The 21,969-nt window shown below is 31.7% G+C and overlaps 2 protein-coding genes and 1 pseudogene across 2 annotated transcripts; 2 read left to right on the top strand and 1 right to left on the bottom strand.

Annotated features, from left to right (window-relative positions):
• Nucleotides 1-372: 372 nt before the first annotated feature.
• Nucleotides 373-2,447, top strand: LOC149882276 (uncharacterized). Its single transcript, XM_090067258.1, has 3 exons — nucleotides 373-516; nucleotides 1,635-2,058; nucleotides 2,216-2,447. The coding sequence occupies exons 2-3, from the start codon at nucleotides 1,803-1,805 to the stop codon at nucleotides 2,422-2,424; spliced, it is 465 nt and encodes a 154-aa protein (XP_089923384.1). The 5' UTR covers nucleotides 373-516; nucleotides 1,635-1,802; the 3' UTR covers nucleotides 2,425-2,447.
• Nucleotides 2,448-4,036: 1,589 nt separating this feature from the next.
• The window catches only part of LOC149882277 (uncharacterized), a 42,672-nt pseudogene continuing 24,739 nt past the window's right edge, over nucleotides 4,037-21,969 (top strand).
• LOC149882278 (uncharacterized) lies at nucleotides 12,153-18,213 on the bottom strand. Its single transcript, XM_090066415.1, has 3 exons — nucleotides 17,588-18,213; nucleotides 13,219-13,970; nucleotides 12,153-13,101 (listed from the first exon to the last, which is right to left on the bottom strand). The coding sequence occupies exons 1-3, from the start codon at nucleotides 18,054-18,056 to the stop codon at nucleotides 12,928-12,930; spliced, it is 1,395 nt and encodes a 464-aa protein (XP_089922541.1). The 5' UTR covers nucleotides 18,057-18,213; the 3' UTR covers nucleotides 12,153-12,927.

Here is a 21,969-nt window from a genome sequence, read left to right on the forward strand (position 1 = left end):
CTATTTCAAATATCTAGCACCTCTTGAATAGTAAATCATTATTCAAATTAAAACATTTAAACAAATTTCTAAGTAGCATATGATGATAAAAATGTTTCTTGAAACTATATTTGATATGTTGAAACAAGTCATACAAGTAAAAAACTCAAATTCGAAAAATATATAAAGTTACAAGATTATCTTCAAAGTAAATATAGACTTTAACTTAGATTAAAAGTTCTCCATTTTTACTAAATAAAAATCTCTCATTTTTTAGATTTCTTTAAAAATAATATTAAAATTTTTAACTTCTTTTAACCATAAATTGTAAAATATAAGTTTTATTAAAAAACTGTTTTTACTTTTTAAATAAATGATCATTCTAATTTAATATTATTTAAAAAAGAGCACTATATTTACCAAAAAACTGTGAGGGTTTTAGTGCCATTTTTTTGCTGTTTTGAGTCACTGTGCGTCATTTCTGGCTGGCAAAACAAACTTGGTTGGCAAAAAATTTTCTTCACTGCGAAAGCGCGAGTAAGATATCTAGTTAATATTAAGGGTCTGCGTCTCGTTATTTTTTTCCAGGAAACTTCTCGTCTAGTTACGCGCTTCCCGGTTCATTTCGAGAAAACGGTTCCGAGACGCAGACCCTTAGATAATATAGCATTTTTGGTTTTTTGAATCCAAAATTTTTATTTTAATTAGTAAGTGAGCGTTTTGGTTTGAGGAACCCAAATTACTTTATTTAAAGAAGTCTTTGTGCGCGCGTAAGAGACTCTAAATAGCATACGCGTGTGTAGTACGCGCCTTAGATACACGTAAAATTTATTTAGAAAATACATGGTGTAGATTTTATACGTGGTATTATATAATATTTGGGATCGAGGAACCCAAATTTTTTTATTTAGATTGTTACTTGCGTGCATAAATGGTGCTGAGACGCGTAGGCGCGCGTATCACGCGTCTAGGTACGCTTAAAATTTATTTCTAACAACAAATTTAAATTTTCTGATCCTAAAATACTAAAATTAATGCATCACATTTTTTATATTTGATGGTTATGCCATTTTTGCCGTTTTTTCACCTCACTGTGCGGCGCTACTCGACTTCCCCCCACCCCTCCTTTTTTTTTTTTTTTTTTTTTTATGATTGTATCTGATTGAAAATTTCATGCTGTCAGATAAAATAGTTTGAATTCCATCAATGTCATATAATCCAAAGGTTTGTCCCTTAACAGAGCACAAATTAGGAAAAGTTTTCTTGACATTTCAAGACATTTCAACTATTAGTACTTAGTAGCTTTTCGATAAGAAATTTATTTTATTAATTATATATATAATATACTCTTGTCGAAAACCGACTACGAACCCAAGAAACCGAGGAGGAAGAGGGGGGGGGGGGAGTCGAGTAGCGCCGCATATTGAGGTGAAAAACGGCAAAAAAGATAAAACCATCAAATATAAAAAATGTGATGCATTAATTCTAGTTTTTTTGGATCATAAAAATTAATGTTTTTTTCATTGATGTTTTTTTCTCTTCGCGTTGTCTGAGTATAAGTTTGTGCCAAATTACTTTGGCGACGTGATATTTTCGCAGAAACGAAACGCGTTTCCTCAAACGAAGTATTTGTTATCTCTTTATTACTTTTTCAGCGCTCTTTTGGCGCATTACTCGCAAATTAGTACAGTTGTTATTTCCACAAGTGTCCATTGAAAACGCCTATAAAAACGCGCTTCGCAAACACAAGCAAGTGCAAACACAAACAAGTTCAAACGCAAAGCACAAGCGAATTCAAAAAACCTTCAAACGGCTTAACAATCATGGCAAGCAAGATAGTTTTCATCGCGGCTTGTGTTCTGGCTGTTACAGCAAACAAGTGGCGTGTAGCGCGAGACGACAATTACGAACACCAGAACACCGACTACGAACCCAAGAAAATTGACTACGAACCCAAGAAAATTGACTACGAACCCAAGAAAACCGACTACAAGCCCAAGAAAACCGACTACGAGCCCAAGAACATCGACTACGAGCCCAACAATATTGACTACCAACCAACGCGCGTTTATTGTGTCGGTAAGAGATTTCTTGACAATTCGCTTCAGCTAAGCTTACCTAACAATGTCGCGCTTTTCTTTTCTAACCGAGTTGCGTGTTTGACTAGAGCGCGCTAAACTTTCTTTTTGTTTTTGAGCGAAAAAGCTCACCATTTAATCTTGTCTTTGAACTTTAGGTGTCGATGTAACAAATGACTGCATCTATCGTGCTGACGGCAACTACGCTATTGACAGCAAGCCTCGATCTGGCTACGTAGCATGTGTCAACAAGAGAGCGATATGCATGCCATGTCCATACGGATTAGTCTTTTGTGCTAAAGCTGGTTACCGCGGTCTTGGACAATGCCTCGGAAAATATGATGAATGCCCACCACGACCATACTGATTGTAGTTTTTTTTATTTTTCAAAAATGCAGTGATTTTATAATATTTTGAGCAGTATTTGTTTGTTAGTGTCGCGCGACTAAATCGATGTTGCACAATTTGCGAATATATTCTAAGTGATCTATTCTACGATCATTCGAGAGATGGAAGAAAAAAAACAAAAAAAAAAAAAAAAACAAAGAAAAGATAAAAAATAAACCTGCGGTGAGAGCAACAGCTCCGTCAGCAATGTTACAAACTTAAGAAACCCTAAGTGAAACGGTTTTTCCCACTTTGATGCGTTGCAGGCAAAAAATTAGAGCCTGGTAGAACCCGTTGGCTTCAGTGCGAAAACTTTGCTTTTAGCTTAAAGTTAGATTTAACTTTAATATTTTAGAAAATCTTTCCGAGTTGTAAGCTCAGCAAAGGACTGTTCTTAGGGCAAAATCGGCCAGTCGGAAAACATCTTTGCCATTCACTCGGCACAAACCTGAAGTTTACGCCGCAATCTTGCGTTGACAGATAGTTGCCGCATTCACGCTCGCGCTTTTACGGCCGAACGTTAATGCTGCTGTTCCGCATAGCCGGCCCTCATCCTTTTTATAGATAGGCCAGATTGTTGGCGATTAACCAATTTTCCGAACCAAAGGGCAGAAGGATCGTCTGCATAGCGGCGTTGCTTGCCCCTCGGACATTGATACGAATCGGGTACTTTCAATATCACTTCGGAAATTAACAGCTTAGTCACAAAGCTACGAACAAAGACACTCACATTTGGTCACAATTGGTCTGAGTCGCAATCCGCAATCAAACCTTCAGTGAAATGTTTTTCTTTCTTAGCGTTGCGGCTAACTCGGTAGTATTGTCAGAAAGACAATATTCCCCATTAAAACTAACCTTAAGTGCTACAAAAAATATTGATCAAAGAAAACTAAGCCGAAGTTTTGCCGTTTTTAGTAAATAAAAAGCAGAAAGATTCGTTTAAAGAAATAGAGTAAAAGAGGAATAAGTGATAAAAACGATTGCACATATCACTCATATATTATACATATACGTACATATTATACATTATATATTTTGTATATACAGTATTAGATACCACATGGAGAGTAAGAAAATATTATTTATAATTTCATTAACGTTATGAATAAAAGAGTGCCAATCATTACACATTAAAGATTTTATTGAGACTTATTGTATAATAGCTTAATCCCAACCTCCATATCAAGCTTAATCCCAACCTCCATTTTCCCTCTATTTAACTCTCGAACCCATATCTCCTTAACCTCTATTAACACTTCATAACACTATACTCCTCACACAACTAGCCTACAACAGATAAAACATTTAAAAAAAGAAAACGCTCACATAATTAATGCTTGCCTTAACATTTAAAGACAGATATAACTTCTGGTTGATTAGTTAATGGCTTCAGACTTATTCTTTTCTTGTTTGTTGTTGTTGTTGTTGCTGCTGCAGTTATTGCCTTTTTTATACTTAGTAAAATGGAGCTTTGTTGTAAACAAAAGATCGACAACCTTTCAATAAGATTGATTAAGAGGTGGGGTAACTAAAATTTTTAGTCACGTAATTCGATTTGGTTGAGCAAGACATTTAACTAATTGGTTTTCAAGATGGTTTGGTGTTCTAAAAGTTTACCAACAACGATATTACTGATTATTGCTACACTTTTTATTTGTATACTTCTGACTTTACACATGTTTCACTCAAATGCAAGTTTTCGCACTTACTTGACATACAAAAAAGTAACCCACAATAGTTCAGAAGCTTTTTGTCCAAGAAAAGAAACCGATTTTAAAAAAACAGTTATCAATATTGCATTGAACCCACCGGGTTGGAAAAGCAATGTGTTTATCCATACAGCTAACTTTTGCAACAGAGTAAAAAGAGTTGGAGGAGACTTTTGGTGGGTAAAAGTAATAGGGCCAGTATCCTTTCACGTACCATTAATTGATAACAACAGTGGTGTTTATAGTAGAGAGTTTTGGCTACCGAAGGAAGGTAACTATACGATGAGTATCATGCTTAAGTTTAGCAACTTCAATGGACTGAAGGACCCTCCAAAAGATTGGTTCAAGAAAGGTAAATAAGTTTGTATGTTTCTTAATAAAACTGCTAATGTTCGATTGTGGCAGGCGCTTCAAAATTTATAACATTTTCATATTTTGTATTTTAACGTTTGCGCACTGCTGTTAGTTTTGTATTTGAACGGATTAAACTTTAAAATTTCCTTTTTTTTTCAATATTTTAAAAAAGAAACATCCATACAATTTTTAAGTGCTGAGACAAAAAGAAACTCTTTTCTTATTTTAGTTATTTAGTTTATTGTAGTAATTCACCTGTCTGCCCAGCTTAAAATCCTCAATGACGATAACTTGTCTTCCTCGCTTCTTTCGTAACCTCCTCGAAATTCGACTCTTAAGAAACTGTCTTAGAAATATTGCAAGCTTAAAGCCCTCTTTGACAAGCAAGTAATTGAAAAGTAATGCTGCTTCTTGATGTCTATAAATCAGTTATAAACCCTTTCACGTCCATAGTCTTTGTCCATGTCAAACATTTGATTGAGCGAGCATTTTTTGTGCATATATTGAATTATCTTTTCCCTTGTCACTTATTGAGTGGAAATGTCATAGAATTCTAGACTTTTATTAATTCTAAATGGCAGCACTTGTTTGCTCTGAGATGACTGATCAAACATGACAGTTTGGTAAAGAAAATTTTTTTCATATTCATTAAATTGGACACGTATCTTTCTTAGTGAAAAACTCCAATATCTGTGACTTTTTTGGGCATTCTGAATTGAAAAATTTGATAATTAGCCTCGATTTTCCTGTAACATTCTCGATAAAGGAGAATTTTTTTGTTGCATTTCAGAATTGCGTATAGAACAGTCCAATCATAACATTTTTACATTAATCAGCTAATTAATGTAAAAATGTTATGATTGGACCGTTCCAGATGAACTGATTCTTTAATGAACTGATAAAAGTAGTAATGACGAGATGCTAAGTACAACTCTTATCTTAAATACTTAAATACTTTGATAATGTTTAAACCAGCGAAGCCAAGGTCTACTCTTATCAGTCCATTGAAGTATTTTTGGAGCTTGAATTATGTTTTTGTAAAGTATTAAAAAAGAAATAACTTACGGAAAATGAGTAAAAAATTTATTAAATGAAGTATTTTTTGGGGTTAAATAAAAAATAACTCAAATCTTTTAGGATAAAACCGATCGCTCAGTTAATGAAATAATTTATATTGTGAACCAACCACAGCTTCCGTTTTACCAATTACACCAGCTGAACTCTTGAATATTAATAAATTTAATTAACAATATTTATAAACCACTACATCGGAGTATAAAAATGGCATAAATGTGATAAAGATTTTTTTTCTAGTCTACAAATTTATCTTGAGAATCTTTTATGATTGATGATTGCTGAGCAAAATATCACAGAGCTCGGCATTGTTAATCATCTCAAAAAAAAAGAGAAGCAAAAAACAGAAGCTAAAAAGGGAAAACTAACAGCAAACACTCAATGTTAACACGAAACCCTGCTCATTTAAGAAGAAGCTAAGGATGAAGTACAGTTTATAGCAGATGCAACCAAAAAGAAGTCAAGTTATAAAATGCAAATAGTGTAGAAAAGAATTCCATTCAGGCATGATGTCATACAAGAATCCAAACAGCAACACCAGCTCTACAACATAACATGTTTTCATAAAATGGGCTCTGAATTTCTTCTTTTAAAAAATTGTAAAATTTAAATCTATTTTTGTTTCTGCACCCTATGTAAAAATATCTTTTACATAGGGTGCAGAAGCAAAAATAGTTTTAAATTTTACAATCATTATAAAGTACATTATTCAATGTACTTTATAATGATTGTTTATAAAATAAAAATTATTTAAAATCACAATTAAGAAAATCATAAACACACTTGACACCATCATAGCATTTACCTCTCAGTGCTCAATCATTTCCACAGTTATAATAATCAGCATTATCAACCCCAAATTGTTGTTTCAAATTGTCTTTTCAAGATCTCAGGCGTTTCCAATCATGCGAAATAGATAATTACTTTACAACACTTTTATCATCAATGGTATTTTTGCCAGTCAGGTTGTATTGACGAGCCAGTACTCATAAGACGCTTCATGCTTAGTTTTACAAAATCTTTCATACCACTGACCCCCATTTTTGACCAGCTTTTATCTATAGAGTTGAATCCTCTTCAGCATTAGATAAGTTATCAGCTGCAATGCGAAAATGCGCATCTCTCCTAGCTAGAATGTAATGTCATTAACTTCGGTTGCTATATATCACTCACCGTTTTTACTAGTATTTGTTTGAAGCCAAATAAATCAAAAAAAAAAAATTCAAAACAAAGAAAGTTTCAAGAAAAAAAATAAACAAAAGTCTTTTTTTTTTTCAAAACTTTTGATGCAACAAAGAAACTTTATGTCTGATTACAAATGTTGGACTGCCAGTCTGATGGATGAGTCCCAAAAATGTTTCACACCAAATCTAATTACAAACTTTGCCCAGTTCAGACCATGCAGCCCAGATATAAAAAACCTAGGATACATTTCGACCTATTGGCTAAAGAGTGCTGTCCTTACTGATTCGCATCAAAATAACTCACAAATTAAATTAACATGCACATGCACATGCACGCACATAAACATAGAGGAAACTACTAAATCTAAATATCAATCTAATATTGTAGGTCCCGAGGTTAGTTAATCAACTGATTTCTTCATAAAAACAGTGAGATATTTACGGCGATTGGGGACTCTATACAGATGAGGACAAACGTCTGAGATATATTGTTAGAAACAAAAGTTAACGAGTCTCCAAACAGTTTTTACTCTCCGTATCTGATGATTGCTCTCATTTCAAACCGCCCATTTGTTAACTCTTAGGTGAAATAATTCGGTTACTTAAACGTAGTGAGAAAATGACGGAATCGGCGTGGATCGCATCACATTTCACTTTACAATAAAAATTTTTTCTTATAAAAATTTAAAACTTAGAGCTACCCACAAATAAAAAAGAATGTAATAAAAATAGAAACTACTAAACAAAGGAATAAAAACAAGTTAAAATCAAATGAAAAAACCTTTTACAAGCAAAACAGGATCTCCAATCGTAATTATCTTGCTACTTTACACAAGAGGCTAAGATTAACTTTTTGAATAATGTAGGCAGAATCTTTAAATTATGCAACCTCACACCATTCTCTTTTCAATACTTCTTTTAAACCTATGTTTAGAAGATTATCAAGGAAGGAGACAGGATAAGAGGTATTTCAGTAAAGAATATGATTATATTGTGCGAAAACAACTTTCCAGTCTTGGATGTCTATTGGATGGCTGCATCTTATCCTGACGGACCCGATGATGCAGTGCATTATCCTAATCATGTGTTTTTTAGCGGTGCAGACTTTTTACTTGACGTTTTTACTTAACATAGCGTGTTTAGATTATATATGTGTTATGTATTAATCATAATAGATTGAACACACTTTTTCATATATTGAAAGGTATTTAGGAAATGAAATACCAGCTAGAACGAAAAGAAACAATATTATTCTGCCTTGTAAATGCTTTCATAACACTTTCCTTAATGTTAGAACTGATTATGGAAAATAAATACACTCTTGAAAAACTGGTAAAATCTATTCTAATACTAGGAGAATAAAACACAGCATTATTATAGATTGAACTCACTTTTTCATATAATGAAAGGTAGTAAATATAATGAAAAAGGCAGTAAATATAATTCATATAATGAAAGGTAGTTTCATATAATGAAAGGAAGTAAAATGCGAAGGAAAAGAAACAATACTATTCTGCACTGTAAATGCTTTTATAAAACTTTCCTCAATGTTAGAACTGATTATGGAAAATAAATACAGTCTTGAAAGTTTGGTTAGATTATCAAGAGTGCGTATCTTAAATTACTTGACACCATTTGTAACCTCTTATAATCTCTCTTCAATTTGTACAAGCATATCTCCTTTTCCTAGAATTCCCCTCCTGAACTTTTTTATACAAAAAATCTATGAACAATTAACGACTTTGTTCTCAAATAACGTAATATTGTTTATGTGAGAAGCAATCTTTTTTAAATGAATACCAACCTTATTGAACTTTTTTTAATTTTTGTTGATTGTCATTGTCCAAACTAACAGGATACTGTCGGCGGTTAAGTGTAAATGTCAAACCACATTTTAATGGAGTAAAATTAGCTTTCTAATGGAGTAAGGGTTGGCACTGGCAATTTGCAATTTCTAATGAAGTTTAACTTTTGGAATTAACATCAATAAGAACTTTGTTATCGATGTAATTTTAACACCAAAAAAAGTTTACTGCGTCGAATCGTGCAGCCTTCAAATTTAAATTTTCAACCAACTTTATCAAAAAACCAATTTTTAATTTTAGACTACAAAAATACCATACCTAAAGATACCAAGGTGTTTAGAAATTTAACAGAAAAATTGATTTTTTCTTTGTTTGCTCATCTGTCTCAACGTAATCAGCACTATAAAAAGTTAAGATAACACCTGATAGTCGGTTAAGAATTTTTTCATCATTACTAAGGAATCAACATTTGGTGAAAGGATAACGCATTTAGCATAATCAGTATAATCTGAATATGCCGAATACTTCTTCATTAACTAACTTGTTATCATAGATGATCCATTGATTAGAAATTTGAGTGTATTCTCTGAAAGGATTGTCAACTTAGTCAATTTGTAATCCTCTACCAAGTTTTAATGGCTATAAAGAAAAATTCTCCACTTTATCAAAAACTCATATCTTTAGTTAATGATAGTTTCCGAATCAATTTCCACGACGGAGAAGGTTTTAAATATACCTCAATAATTTCATTTGGTCGTCCACTAATAAGTCAACTAATTAGGGTAAGGTTGCCAATATTGTACCCCCTAAGACAAAACTAAAAAATGTAGTCAATCTACTGAGTAGAAACATGGATTTTCAATTGAATTTCATAATTTAGGGATTGTTTGTTGTAAAGACGTTAAAAAAACTCAAAATTTAAAAAGCGTTAAATCTCGAAGAATAAAATTAAAAAAATAGCGCTAAGAGTACAATTAAGGAAAACTAGATCCTTAATTGTACCGTTGTAATCCAATATTGTACCACTTTCTTGATTTCAATTACTTTACAGCTTTGCAAATATTTTATGATTTTAGATTTAAGGGATTTAAAGAATTGATTAAAAGGAATGGTTTTTATAAAATCAGCAATTAGAAATATTCTGATATAACATAACATAACACCTAACTGCCCGTAATATAATGAAATGAAGTTTTTTATTTAATAAACTCTATGCAACTTGAACTTTTTTTTCTTCTGGAAATTGCCAAAAACAGATATTTGGATATTTCTCTAATTGAAATCTCAAAAGGAATTTGTTAAACTTTACAAGCGTATTTTAGCGGTCAGAATGGTTGCGTCAATACAATTTAGGACATGCCTTGAGGTACAATTTACGCAACTAATCTGGCATACAGTTAATTAAAAAATTTGACAACTAAAAATAAAATATTTTAAATTCTAGGTATTTATTTTGAATTTAGATAAATTATGCTTTAACATAAATACACTGAACAAATAATATCTTCTGCTTTTTTTTAGTGAAATATGCTTAGCCATAAAAACCTAAAATAAGAAATCTCCAATAACAAACCAACAAGAGCTTACTCTGGCCTTAATGCAGTTGGATGACAAAAAAAAACAGTTGACTCCTTAATTTCATTCAGCAAAGATAAAAAATAAGTTAAAAAATTTCTTGTGGGTTGTAAAAATAACGAGTTATGTTAAAAGTACAATATAGGCATCGGTACAATATCAGCAACCTTACCCTACTACTCCTTGCATAGAGGTTCAAAGATTTTGTCTACGAGGATTGCTTTTAGAAAAATGCAGTATAAAGGCAATTAACTTGCAGGATGCAGAAAAAAATTTATTAAAGGAAACTTTACATGACAAGTTATTTATCTTTAAGATGGACATTTGCAAACACTTAATTACTTCTATACTGGATCCAACAGTCTATCCCTTTGGTTTGAATTCCAATCCCATTCCGTCAGATAATAAAAACTGGAAGTATTCCATAGTTTAAAACCAGAAATACCCGACCTCCATGCTTGTTTTTTTTTGAAAAGAATTTAAGCGAACTCTCTAAAAATGTGATTTTTTAATGATGAAGCTTTATCAAAGAAACCACAACAATAATTTATTTCAGTCTGAATCAATCTATTTATTTCATTTCTTTTTACATTAAAATACGCCAGCATTTCATATCTTTGAGTATGCCACATTCACCACCGTAAGAGAAGAATTTTCGTACAAAAATAAATGCAGTTCGACTATGAAAAGTCCAAAATGAGGCTTGTTCCTATCAATATTTGTAATAATATATTTGTAAATGAAATTTACTTTGTTTAAAAAAAATTAGTATTATTCAAAAAGTAATCGTTAATGTAAGGATAACATGGGACGGCAGTATTTAGAGCTATAAATATACAAAATTTATAAATATTTAGAGCTAAAAATATACAAAACTTTAAACAAAACTATGCCTATTAATTATTACATAAATTATAACCTTTTTTTTGTTTTTTCTGTGTTAATAAATCTTTTTAGCATTGCTTGAAAGATAAAGGGAAATAAAAAAACTAAATAATTTATTAATTTTGTTAAAACTTTGTAGTGATTAAAATCTTCATCATTAAAAACTCTTGTTCAACACAAATCTTAACAAAAGAAAAAAATTCAAATAAGAAATGGATTGTAAAAATAATCTATAATGAGTGCATAAATGTTTAAAACTAATGAAAAATATCAAAATATTTTTTTAGTCTCAGACTAAAATTAAACATATAAAAATATTTTTTTTAAAAATACTTCTTCAATTTTTTTGAAATAATTCACTGCATGGTTTCCTTATGACCCATTCACACCGTAAATAAAACTTGTTTTAATCGTGGTTATTTAAACTTGTAACGCAACTTTCCGTTCACACTGCTTTAAAGCCTTATTTCAAATCATGGACGTGTAAGAGAAGGACTTGCAACGCGAAAAATTGTTTTTTTTGCGAACCGTGCTCATTGCTTATTGTTGCAAATCTTTTGTTTTAAACAGTAGAAATTAAACCATATATTAAAGTCTCTCGGATTCGTCGAAAATATTTGGTGTCGTCTAACCAGTCACATCAACTTCCTTTTAGTTATTAAAGATAACAGCAATCGAACCAAGTTTTAAGCTTAATTTTATATTGCCAGACATTCTTAATATTTTAAGAAATAACTCTGATGATAATGTAGAAATTGAGATCATTTACTTAACTACTTTATTTCATGTATAACTAGAGATATAATAAATAATACAAAATATCAACTAGTATTGTAGCTACCTAAAGCAAAATGGTTTGATGTCCGGGGAACTACTCCATCTACTATATTGCTGTAGACCAGTTTATGAATATTATGGAATTTTCTATTTTTATGTTTAACAACAGAAATATATACAGTTAAGATAAATAACTTATACATAAAATGAATGTAAATACAATAAAGAAAAAAATAATTTGTCACAGTTTTAAAGAATTTAGCAAAACCAATTTATGGCTAACCGCAAGAATAACCAAGTGTTTAATATTAACATAACATGATTTCTCTCTTTTTATCTCTCTTACGTCATATATGATACATATAAGCATGTGTTTTTGTGTTTATGTGTATTACAATTATTTATGTGTATTATAAGTATGATTTGTGTTTAAATAACTTTTTCTTTAATATCTTCGAAAATCGATACCTCCTGATTTCGTAAATTTTCCATTTTATTTTTTGTTTTTAAAAAATACTTCAATGTAGACTTGACCGAAGTAATAAATAAAAGCATTTTTATTTGAGTTATCAAGTTTAATTTCGATTCGGTTTCATAAAAATAAACCTCGTTTACTCTGGTGTTAACACGGATAATAGTGAAAAAAAGGTTTTAACTGAACACCGTTCTAAAAGTGAGTGTTATTAAAACTCGGTTTTGTTAAAGTGAATGGGGCATAAGACTTTCGAAAAACTCCGACTTATTAAAAGATTGAAAACTTGAAAAAGTTGAGCTTTTTTAAAAGTTGAACTCCTTAAAAAAGCCATAAACAGTTTTTAGCCATAAACAAAAGCTTTTAAATTTCTGACTCTAAACTCATAAAATGCCACATGACTGTTTGTAACGAATGTTTAACGTTGGGTCAACGTTGGCTTGGTAATATTGGTTTGATATTACTACAATTAGCGTTGATTGGTAACTTTGTTTCAACATTCTTCCAACATTGTTCCGCTGTTAGATCACTGAATTTAGTTTGATGTTGCAGCAACCAACTTTGTTCAAATGTCAGTCTTGACAATTTATACATTATATGTAATTCAAATTTTCACATTATATGTAAACTAAACACCTGCACACGATGTTAGGAAAAAGCTTCAAGTAAAAAGTCTGCTGCGCTAAAAAACACATGATTAGAATAATGCACTGCATCATCGGGTCCATCAGGATAAGATGCAGCCATCCAATAGACATCCAAGACTGGAAAGTTGTTTTCGCACATTTTTTTTATGCAGTAAGAGTTCCATTGTATTGCCCTCTAAAAAAAATATAATTGAAGTGTTCTCTATTTAAAGTCGATCACAATTACCTCAAACTAACTTTTCGAATCTTTTTAAATTTTTTAGGAAATACGTTCAAAGTAATTTCTCCTAACCTGTTTTGTAAGATATCTTTTTAAATTGTTTCTTTCATCTCCACTAAAAAGTTTTTCTATATATGCCGGAGTCGTAGTCTTCCATATAATCTTGGGAAATCCTTCTAATAAAAGACTTGCTTTCATCTCACACATCATAATGATGAAAGCATCCATCAGCTCTTCCGCTTGACTCATATTAATATTTTTTATTATGTGAAGTCCAAAGTTGATAAGCAATACACTGTCGTTATTTCTCATTGAGGGTTTTAAAATGACATCTTTAATGTAACCAAGAAACTCATTTTGGTTAAAGTCTTTATTATCAAACTGGGGAGAGTTTGGATCGCCACGATTATTTTTCAAAGGGTACGTCCATGTGTAAGTCAACTCGCAAATAAAATCTGAACAAAGCTGAGTTGAACTCATTTGACTGGAAAATCGCACAGTTAGCGAATCCCCATAAAACCAAAAAGTCGGTTTCATTATTGCATTTCGTTGGGACTTTAAAAGAAGATGCTTGAGAACAAGTTTTTGTTTCAAAAAATGATCAGTATCTGCTGCTACTGTTATGTATTTATTTTCTATCCAATAACCGTGCGCTTGGTTAACGACGCAAAACGGTTGAAAGTGCCAACTCTGCAGTTGTTCAAAAGCACCTATAGGTTGTAATGCCGGTTTTTTAACTTCAAAGTGAAATATTCTAAACTCCAAAATATAATCATATTCTTTACTGAAATACCTCTCATCTTGTCTCCTTCCTTGATAATCTCCTAAACACAGGTTTAAAAGAAGTATTGATAAGAGAATGATGTTAGGTTGCATAACTTAACGATTCTACCTACATTATTCAAAAGTCGATTAATTACATTATTGTTATATTTCTATATGATTGACTTGTTTTGCAACAAGTTGCTATGAGTAGATAAATAACGTCTTAGCTCTTGTTCTGCATGTAAAGGTTATTTTACTTGCCTTATATTTTGGTGATGAGGTTTTCTGTAATATAGAAATTTCGAGCCTGTTATTATATACTCTTTGATAAATCAAAATAGTTAAATATACTTGTTTTGATTCGTTGGCTTAGTATTTTCTATTTTTCCTTTTCATCTTTTTTATTCATGGTGAAAAAATTTTCGACAGCCAAAAATCGACAACTTTTGGTTTTGCCCTTTAACAATTGATCAAATCAATTGTTGTACATGGAGAGAAAGTGCTAGAAATCAGTTTTCCAATGGTGAAAACCATTTTAAGATCCGACGACTCTACAAAAAATTACTATTTTTTAGGTGCTTAAATTTTTTTTAATTTACACTCTCATGGAAAACTGTGATAAAGCTTTAATTTTTTGTCACTTGAACAGCTATTACTTGCTCCATGGCCTACTATATTCATATGGCAAATATAGTAGGCCATACTTGTTCTTGTTCAATTTTTAAAATTTGTTATCAAAATGTTGGCAAATCAAAGGGCATAATAAAAACGCTCACAATTATTTATTGCACTGGTTTTCTTTTGAAATGAAAAAAGTGTTGATTGTTTTCACATTTCACAAAAACATGTATTTACACGTCAAATGTTAAAACAGTGCAAACGGTATTTCATAAGTGAAAACTGTAGAGATTAAAAACTCACTCCTTGCAAAAGAAACATCTTCAGAGGAGAATCAATATGGGAGCATCGTGTTTTAATATTCTCAACCAATTCCTAGATTTTTAAACTATGTAGTTAATGCGGCTGGTATATGACTGGATGATGAACAATTTATCATCTTGTTCAGCAGTTTTTATTATTGTATAGTAGTAGCTCATAAAATGATACAATACATGCCAATACTTGCAGCTATATTCAACTGAAAATACTCCATTGCTGTTTTACAAACAGATGAGCTTTTTTTGCATCTCTTTGGCCTCATGATATCATAAAAAGATTAAATATATATAGAAGTAACAATTTTTAATGGCCCTGTAACAGCTTATTAAACACATCAGGTTCAATCAGTCATCAGCGATATTTGAAATAAAATTGAAGCAGAATGTAACTTAGGCAATCCTGGCTTTGAAAACTTTCAATGCCTATTGAAAGACGCGTGTTGCGACTAAAAATTCAAAGTAAAAAAAAACAAATCTTAAGTAGTGATTATTTACATGTGTATCTGCGGCCAAAAGTTTACATGCAAAAGGTTAGTTTGTTGAACTTGATTACGAAATGAAAGATCAAACAAGAGCTGCCAATTAGAGTCATTAAAAGTCAAGATTTCCTTAAAATCATTCAATAAGTGACAAATGACATTTAATAAGTGACAAATATAATCCAATATCCAATAGAGAAAAAGAATAAAGAGTAAGAAAAAAATTTTTTATTCTGAATTTTTTAGATTTTTATTATTTATATTTAAAGTTGAGAACTTATCATTGGCGATTACGGTATCAAAAAGGAAAAAGGTTTTTACTATCATTATTAAGAAACTTCTCTAAGAAATTTATTGAATATAGTGAATTCATTTAATGAATATAGAAAAACTTTCCTAAGTGGTCAGGTTAGATCAGTCATCTCAGGGTCATGCTGTGTCTTTTAATGTTTATGAGAAAACAAACGATGTAAGCAGTATTTTACATGATATTAAAGCAGAATGTAACATAGGCAGTCCTGGCTTCGAAAACTTTCAAAGCTATTAAAAAAGGCACGTAAAAATATAATTCAATATATGCACAAAAAATGATTCACTCATTCAAATGTTTGACATGGACAAAGACTATTGACGTGAAAGGGTTTATAACTGATTTATGGACATCAAGAAGCAACATTACTTTTCAATTACTTGCTTGTCAAAGAGGGCTTTAAGCTTGCAATGTTTCTAAGAGAGTTTCTTAAAAGTCAGATTACGAGGATATAAGGCTGGGCACAAAGCTGGTAGGGAAATTTACAGTTTAGTGCATGAAAAAAAGGGCTATAAGATAAAATAAGACAAAGTAAGAAATAGTTTTTTATTCTAATTTAAAGTTGAGGACTTATTAATGACGATTACGCCATCAAAAAGGACAAATGTTTTTATTATAATTATTAAGAAACTTCTCTAAGAAAGCTTGTAGCAAAAAAGTGAGCTAATTGCAAAATTAAGTGATACATTGGTCAAAGATTTGAAAATACCAGAAATGATGTAAAAGGAATGCGCATCACCAAAGAGGTCAACGATGGAAATCTCTTGGCTGCCACACAATCACTGCAGGCATTTTTCCTACTTTGGACTTCAGCCATACAATGCGAGAGATTTCACTTAAGATATACAAATGAAATGTAGTAGTCTGAAATCTGGGAAAATGAAGGAGATTATTTGACGCACACACACATTCATAAAATATTGAACAGTTTTTCTTAAATAGAACTTAAATTGGTTAAAAGAGTTTTTTTTTTTTGAAATTAGCTTCCGATTGAAGTGCAATTTAACCAAAACTTATTCTTTTAAATTAGTTTCAGAATGCTGCACAATAAATTATGCTGTACTTTAAATCTACAAAAGCTATAAAGTTTAGTTAGTTCTAGTCTTAGTACGAGTGATTTGGTCTATCAGAGAAATGAGTAAGAACAAAGTAATACTAAAATGTGAGCCTACAAAGATTGTGACTCACCAGATTCTGGCAGACCCAAGAAGTTGGGCTACTGAGCAGTCAACAGCTACATAATCAAGTAAGAGTTAATTCTAGGCTGAATAATGCTAGTTTACCGAGTTGTTAACAAAAAATTACTAGATGTTATTTCATGTGCCAAGACAAATAAGAAAGGAGTTTCAATGAGCAAAAAAAGTTTAATCCGTTAAAATGCAAATTAATAGAAAGCTATAAACTTTTATATTTAAGTTTAGAAAAAAATTTATGAACTTAATTCTTCAGCTGGGCTGAACTCTGTGCCATATAAAGAAGCCAACTTGGTGAAAACACAATAAACTAGCTATGTTTAGCAGAGGTATGATATCCATATAAGTTATATATACAGAATGTATATATAACTTATACGTTTACACTGTGCTTACTTGTAAGTTTGCACTGTTTACATATATACATATATGTTTTATCATTTGAGAATAAATAATATAACATAATAAAATCTTAAATAATCGATTTCCTTTATAAATCTTGCGATTCGGAAAAATCAATCTTGAGTTAAAAAGTATCATCAGGTTCTGGTTCTGCTAAAATTAAGCTGCGCGAAAACTCTATTTTTTAAGTTAAAACTTTGAAAATTAAAACTTTGAAACACGTAAAATGCTACCAAATCAACAGAAGTGCACATACATTGAAATACAAAATATGAAAATGTTATAAATGTTGTTAAATATCTTGCGGCAGCTACCACATTTGAACATTACCAAGCTTATTAAAAACTTATTTACCTTTCTTGAACCAATCTTTTGGAGGGTCCTTCAGTCCATTGAAGTTGCTAAACTCAAGCATGATACTCATCGTATAGTTACCTTCCTTCGGCAGCCAAAACTCTCTACTATAAACACCACTGTTGTTATCAATTAAAGGTACGTGAAAGGATACTGGCCCTATTACTTTTACCCACCAAAAGTCTCCTCCAACTCTTTTTACTCTGTTGCAAAAGTTAGCTGTATGGATAAACACATTGCTTTTCCAACCCGGTGGGTTCAATGCAATATTGATAACTGTTTTTTTAAAATCGGTTTCTTTTCTTGCACAATAAGTTTCTGAGCTATTGTGGGTTACTTTTTTGTATTTCAAACGAGTGGGAAAATTTGCATTTGAGTGAAACATGTGTAAAGTCAGAAGTATACAAATAAAAAGTGTAGCAATAATCAGTAATATCGCTGTTTGTACTTTTTTACAATACCAACTCATCTTAAAAGCCAATTAGTTAAATATATCTCGTTAACATACCCAGCTGAATTACTTGGTTAGAATTTCCAGTCGCCCCCCTTGAATTTCTTTACGGAAAAAGTTTTGAGCTTTTTATTTGCAGCAAAATGAACTCATATTTACTAAGTATAAAATTTACTAAGTATAAAATTTACTAAGTATAAAATTTACTAAGTATAAAATTTACTAAGTATAAAATTTACTAAGTATAAAATTTACTAAGTATAAAATTTACTAAGTATAAAATTTACTAAGTATAAAATTTACTAAGTATAAAGTTTACTAAGTATAAACTTTACTAAGTATAAACTTTACTAAGTATAAACTTTACTAAGTATAAAATTTACTAAGTATAAAGTTTACTAAGTATAAACTTTACTAAGTATAAAATTTACTAAGTATAAAATAGGAAAGTTGCAATAACAGCAATAAACAAGAAAAAATGTCTTTAAGTAATCAACCAGAAGTTGTCTCAAGACTAAAAATACTTGCGTTGATTCCCAACCTTTCGACTGAAATCTGTTCCCGCCATATAATCCAAAATGTGTCTAGTAATAAATTAAACTTACACACGTGTTTAAAATTATCATGAGCATGTATTTTCTTATAAAACTCTCATTTATTATAGGTAAGTTAGCATTAGCAATGAAATTTTTAATTTCCGATTTTCTTGTTTGAGTTTTTTAATTTCATCTAAAGAGTAAAAATTTGCAACCCATGACTAAAAGCTTCTAAACTTGAGCCTCAATATATCCTTATAACCATTTCTATTTAATTTTTTTTTTATATTTAATAATTTTGCGGCTCGCCAAAAAGCATTCCGCACTCTTTGTCTACGGTTATCATTTTTGTGCACTGTAATCTTCTGAGAAGTAAGTTGTCATAGCAGGCCAACGGTGTAAATATAAAAACACGTTCAACGTATTGTTTCAAAAACAACATATACACGCAAGAGAATTGTTTGGATAACGATCACAAAGCAAAAGGTGGTAGTGCGTTGCGGGGGAACATTTTTTATTCGATTCGACGAAAAAAAAAAAGCGGTCCTGATTATCTGATAAAAAAAATTTACTAAAAATCTCCAAGTTTCGTTAATCAAAATCGTTAAAAAGTTATGAAGTTGACTTTGAAATTGAGTAATTGAGTTTGCATTAGACTTGCTCATTTACTTCTACGTGATTCGTTAACCCAAGGAAAAAGCACAGTAAGCCTAAAATTGAGTGGTTAAGCCCAACTTTATCTCAAACTTTAATTTTGCTTATTAGCAGCTAAGTGACCTCTTCACCCAAGCATATTTGCCTAATCCCAATTAGGAAACAATAACAGAACATGTTAATGTTAGCTGTAAGAAATACTCAGTCTTCTTGACACAATTCCTCTCTAATAGGATGATTCATCTGAGTGCAAGTCAATCTTTGCTTCAATGTTGGTAAAGCTCTGCTACAGTTTTGACTTACTGTTATTAAGAACTCTTTAAAATATAAGGAGTTGAAAAAAGTAACTTAAAAAACACTCCTGCTCAGCCGATTGCCAAATACAAAAACAGGAACCACATGAATTTTATGTCGCACCAAGTACATTGACCAGAATCGGACATCTTTATAAACAGACTGTTGTGGCTGTTTATAAAGATGTCCAATTCTGGTCAATGTACTTGGTGCGACATAAAATTCATGGTGCGATTCATAAAATCTTGATGAGTGATGAGCACTAGTTAAAACTTCTGGATTGAGAGAAATCAAAAGCCATGATATGTCTTAAAAGTTTTATGATATATAAAATCTTAATATATAAAAAACTAATTTTACCTACAGAAGTATACAAATAAAGTTTTTTAATGAAGTGCCCCCCAAAACTCAAACAAAAATGAATCAAGCGGGAATATATCTACTTAAAAAATATATCGAATGAAATGTGTAATAAAATAAAAAATAAATTGAAAATATCAAGAAAATGTTGTTTAGCACAGATTAACGTTTTGTTTGTTAATGGGGAAAAATGTCAGTTGCGTGTTAACTGCTCGGATAAATTATCAAGTGAAAGTAATAAACCAGTTCATTAAAAAGGTTTTAAAACCTGCAAAATTAAAAAAGAATTTTCAAATAAATTTTAAAATTTAACAGTTTTTTTTCTAAACATATGCAGTAATTGCATATTTGTTACCCGTAGAAAATTCGTATTTAATTGGAAAAAACTTGACACATTAACGGGAGAATCACTCAATCTTATAGTAACGATTTCAAAACAATATCATAATCAAGAGATAAAGCTTCACGCTGAATTTCAATCATAACTCGTAATATAGAAAAAGTTCTGTTAAGTACCAAACTCTTCTTATTTGATTAAAAACTTGAAGAAACTGTTTCTTCGCTAAACAATTTCTTAAAATGTCTCAATAAGCTTATTATATGAGAGGCCAATAAACCTAATCAGCTTCTTATGTTTTGGCCAATTTATGTGTGCTCTCGTTTGATTTGTTTTGCTTCTTTTTGTTATTGCTGTTATTGCTGTTATTTCTTTCTCTTTGCGTCGTCTGAGTATGCGTTTTGACAAAAATATCACGTCACCAAAGTGACGTGATATTTTCGCAGAAACAAAACGCGTTTCCTCAAACAAAGCACTTGTTACCTCGTTATTACTTTTTCAGCGCTCTGTTGGCGCATTACTCGCAAATTAGTGCAGTTGTTATTTCCACAAGTGTCCATTGAAAACGCCTATAAAAACGCGCTTCGCAAACACAAGCAAGTGCAAACATAAACAAGTTCAAACGCAAAGTACAAGCGAGTTCAAACAACCTTCAAACGACTTAGCAATCATGACAAGCAAGATAGTTTTCATCGCGGCTTGTGTTCTGGCTGTTACAGCAAACGTGAGGCGTGTAGCGTATTTCGACGACTACGAACACCAGAACACTAACTACGAGCCCAAGGAAACCGACTACGAGCCCAAGGAAACCGACTACGAGCCCAAGAAAACCGACTACGAGCCCAAGAAAACCGACTACGAGCCCAAGAAAACCGACTACGAGCCCAAGAACATCGACTACGAGCCCAAGAAAACCGGCTACCATCCAACGCGCGTTTATTGTGTCGGTAAGAGATTTCTTGACAACTTGCTTCAGCTAAGCTTACCTAACAATGTTGCGCTTTTGTTTCCTAACCGAGCTGCGTGTTTGACTAGAGCGCGCTAAACTTGCTTTTTGTTTTTGAGCAAAGATGCTCACCGTTTAAACTGTTCTTTGAACTTTAGGTGTCGACGTTACAAATGACTGCATCTATCGTGCTGACGGCAACTACGCTATTGATAGCGAGCCTCGATCTGGCTACGTGGCATGTGTCAACAAGAGAGCGATATGCATGCCATGTCCATACGGATTAGTCTTTTGCGCTAAAGCTGGTTACCGCGGTCTTGGACAATGCCTCGGAAAGTATGATGAATGCCCACCACGACCATACTGATTGTATTTTTTTTTATTTTTCAAAAATGTAGTGATGTTATAATGTTTTGAGCAGTGTTCTTTTGTTTGTTAGTGTCGCGCGACAAAATCGATGTTGTACAATTTGCGAATATATCCAAAGTAATCTATTCTACGATCATTCGAGAGATGGGAGAAAAAAAAATAAAAAAGCAAAAACCAAGAAAAGATAAAAAAAGAATTCTGCTGTGAGAGCAACAGCTCCGCCAGAAATATTACAAACTTAAGAAACCCTAGGTGAAACGGTCTTTCTCACTTTGTTAACCGTTAGATGCGTTGCAGGCAAAATATTAGAGCCTGGTAGAACCCGTCCGTTTCAGTGCGAAAGCTTTGCTTTTAGCTCAAAGTCAAATTTAGCTCTCTCTCACACTCTCTCTGCGCGTTTTTTTAATTCGGAAATGTTTCAGAAAGCCTTTCTGA

This window comes from Hydra viridissima, unplaced genomic scaffold, assembly GCF_058129835.1.
Source record: "Hydra viridissima isolate aposymbiotic clone 2 unplaced genomic scaffold, HvirCarnegie_v1 scaffold_11, whole genome shotgun sequence".
Classification (NCBI taxonomy): Eukaryota; Metazoa; Cnidaria; class Hydrozoa; order Anthoathecata; family Hydridae; genus Hydra; species Hydra viridissima.

Bases quoted from the DNA above. Each gene is read 5' to 3' on its own strand.
- LOC149882278 (XM_090066415.1), bottom strand. From the start codon at position 18,056: ATGAGTTGGTATTGTAAAAAAGTACAAACAGCGATATTACTGATTATT. The intron at 13,971-17,587 runs GTAAATAAGTTT...ACCTGTGTTTAG, and splicing joins AAAAGATTGGTTCAAGAAAG to GAGATTATCAAGGAAGGAGA. The intron at 13,102-13,218 runs GTTAGGAGAAAT...TATTTTTTTTAG, and splicing joins AAAGATATCTTACAAAACAG to AGGGCAATACAATGGAACTC.
- LOC149882276 (XM_090067258.1), top strand. From the start codon at position 1,803: ATGGCAAGCAAGATAGTTTTCATCGCGGCTTGTGTTCTGGCTGTTACA. The intron at 2,059-2,215 runs GTAAGAGATTTC...TTTGAACTTTAG, and splicing joins AACGCGCGTTTATTGTGTCG to GTGTCGATGTAACAAATGAC.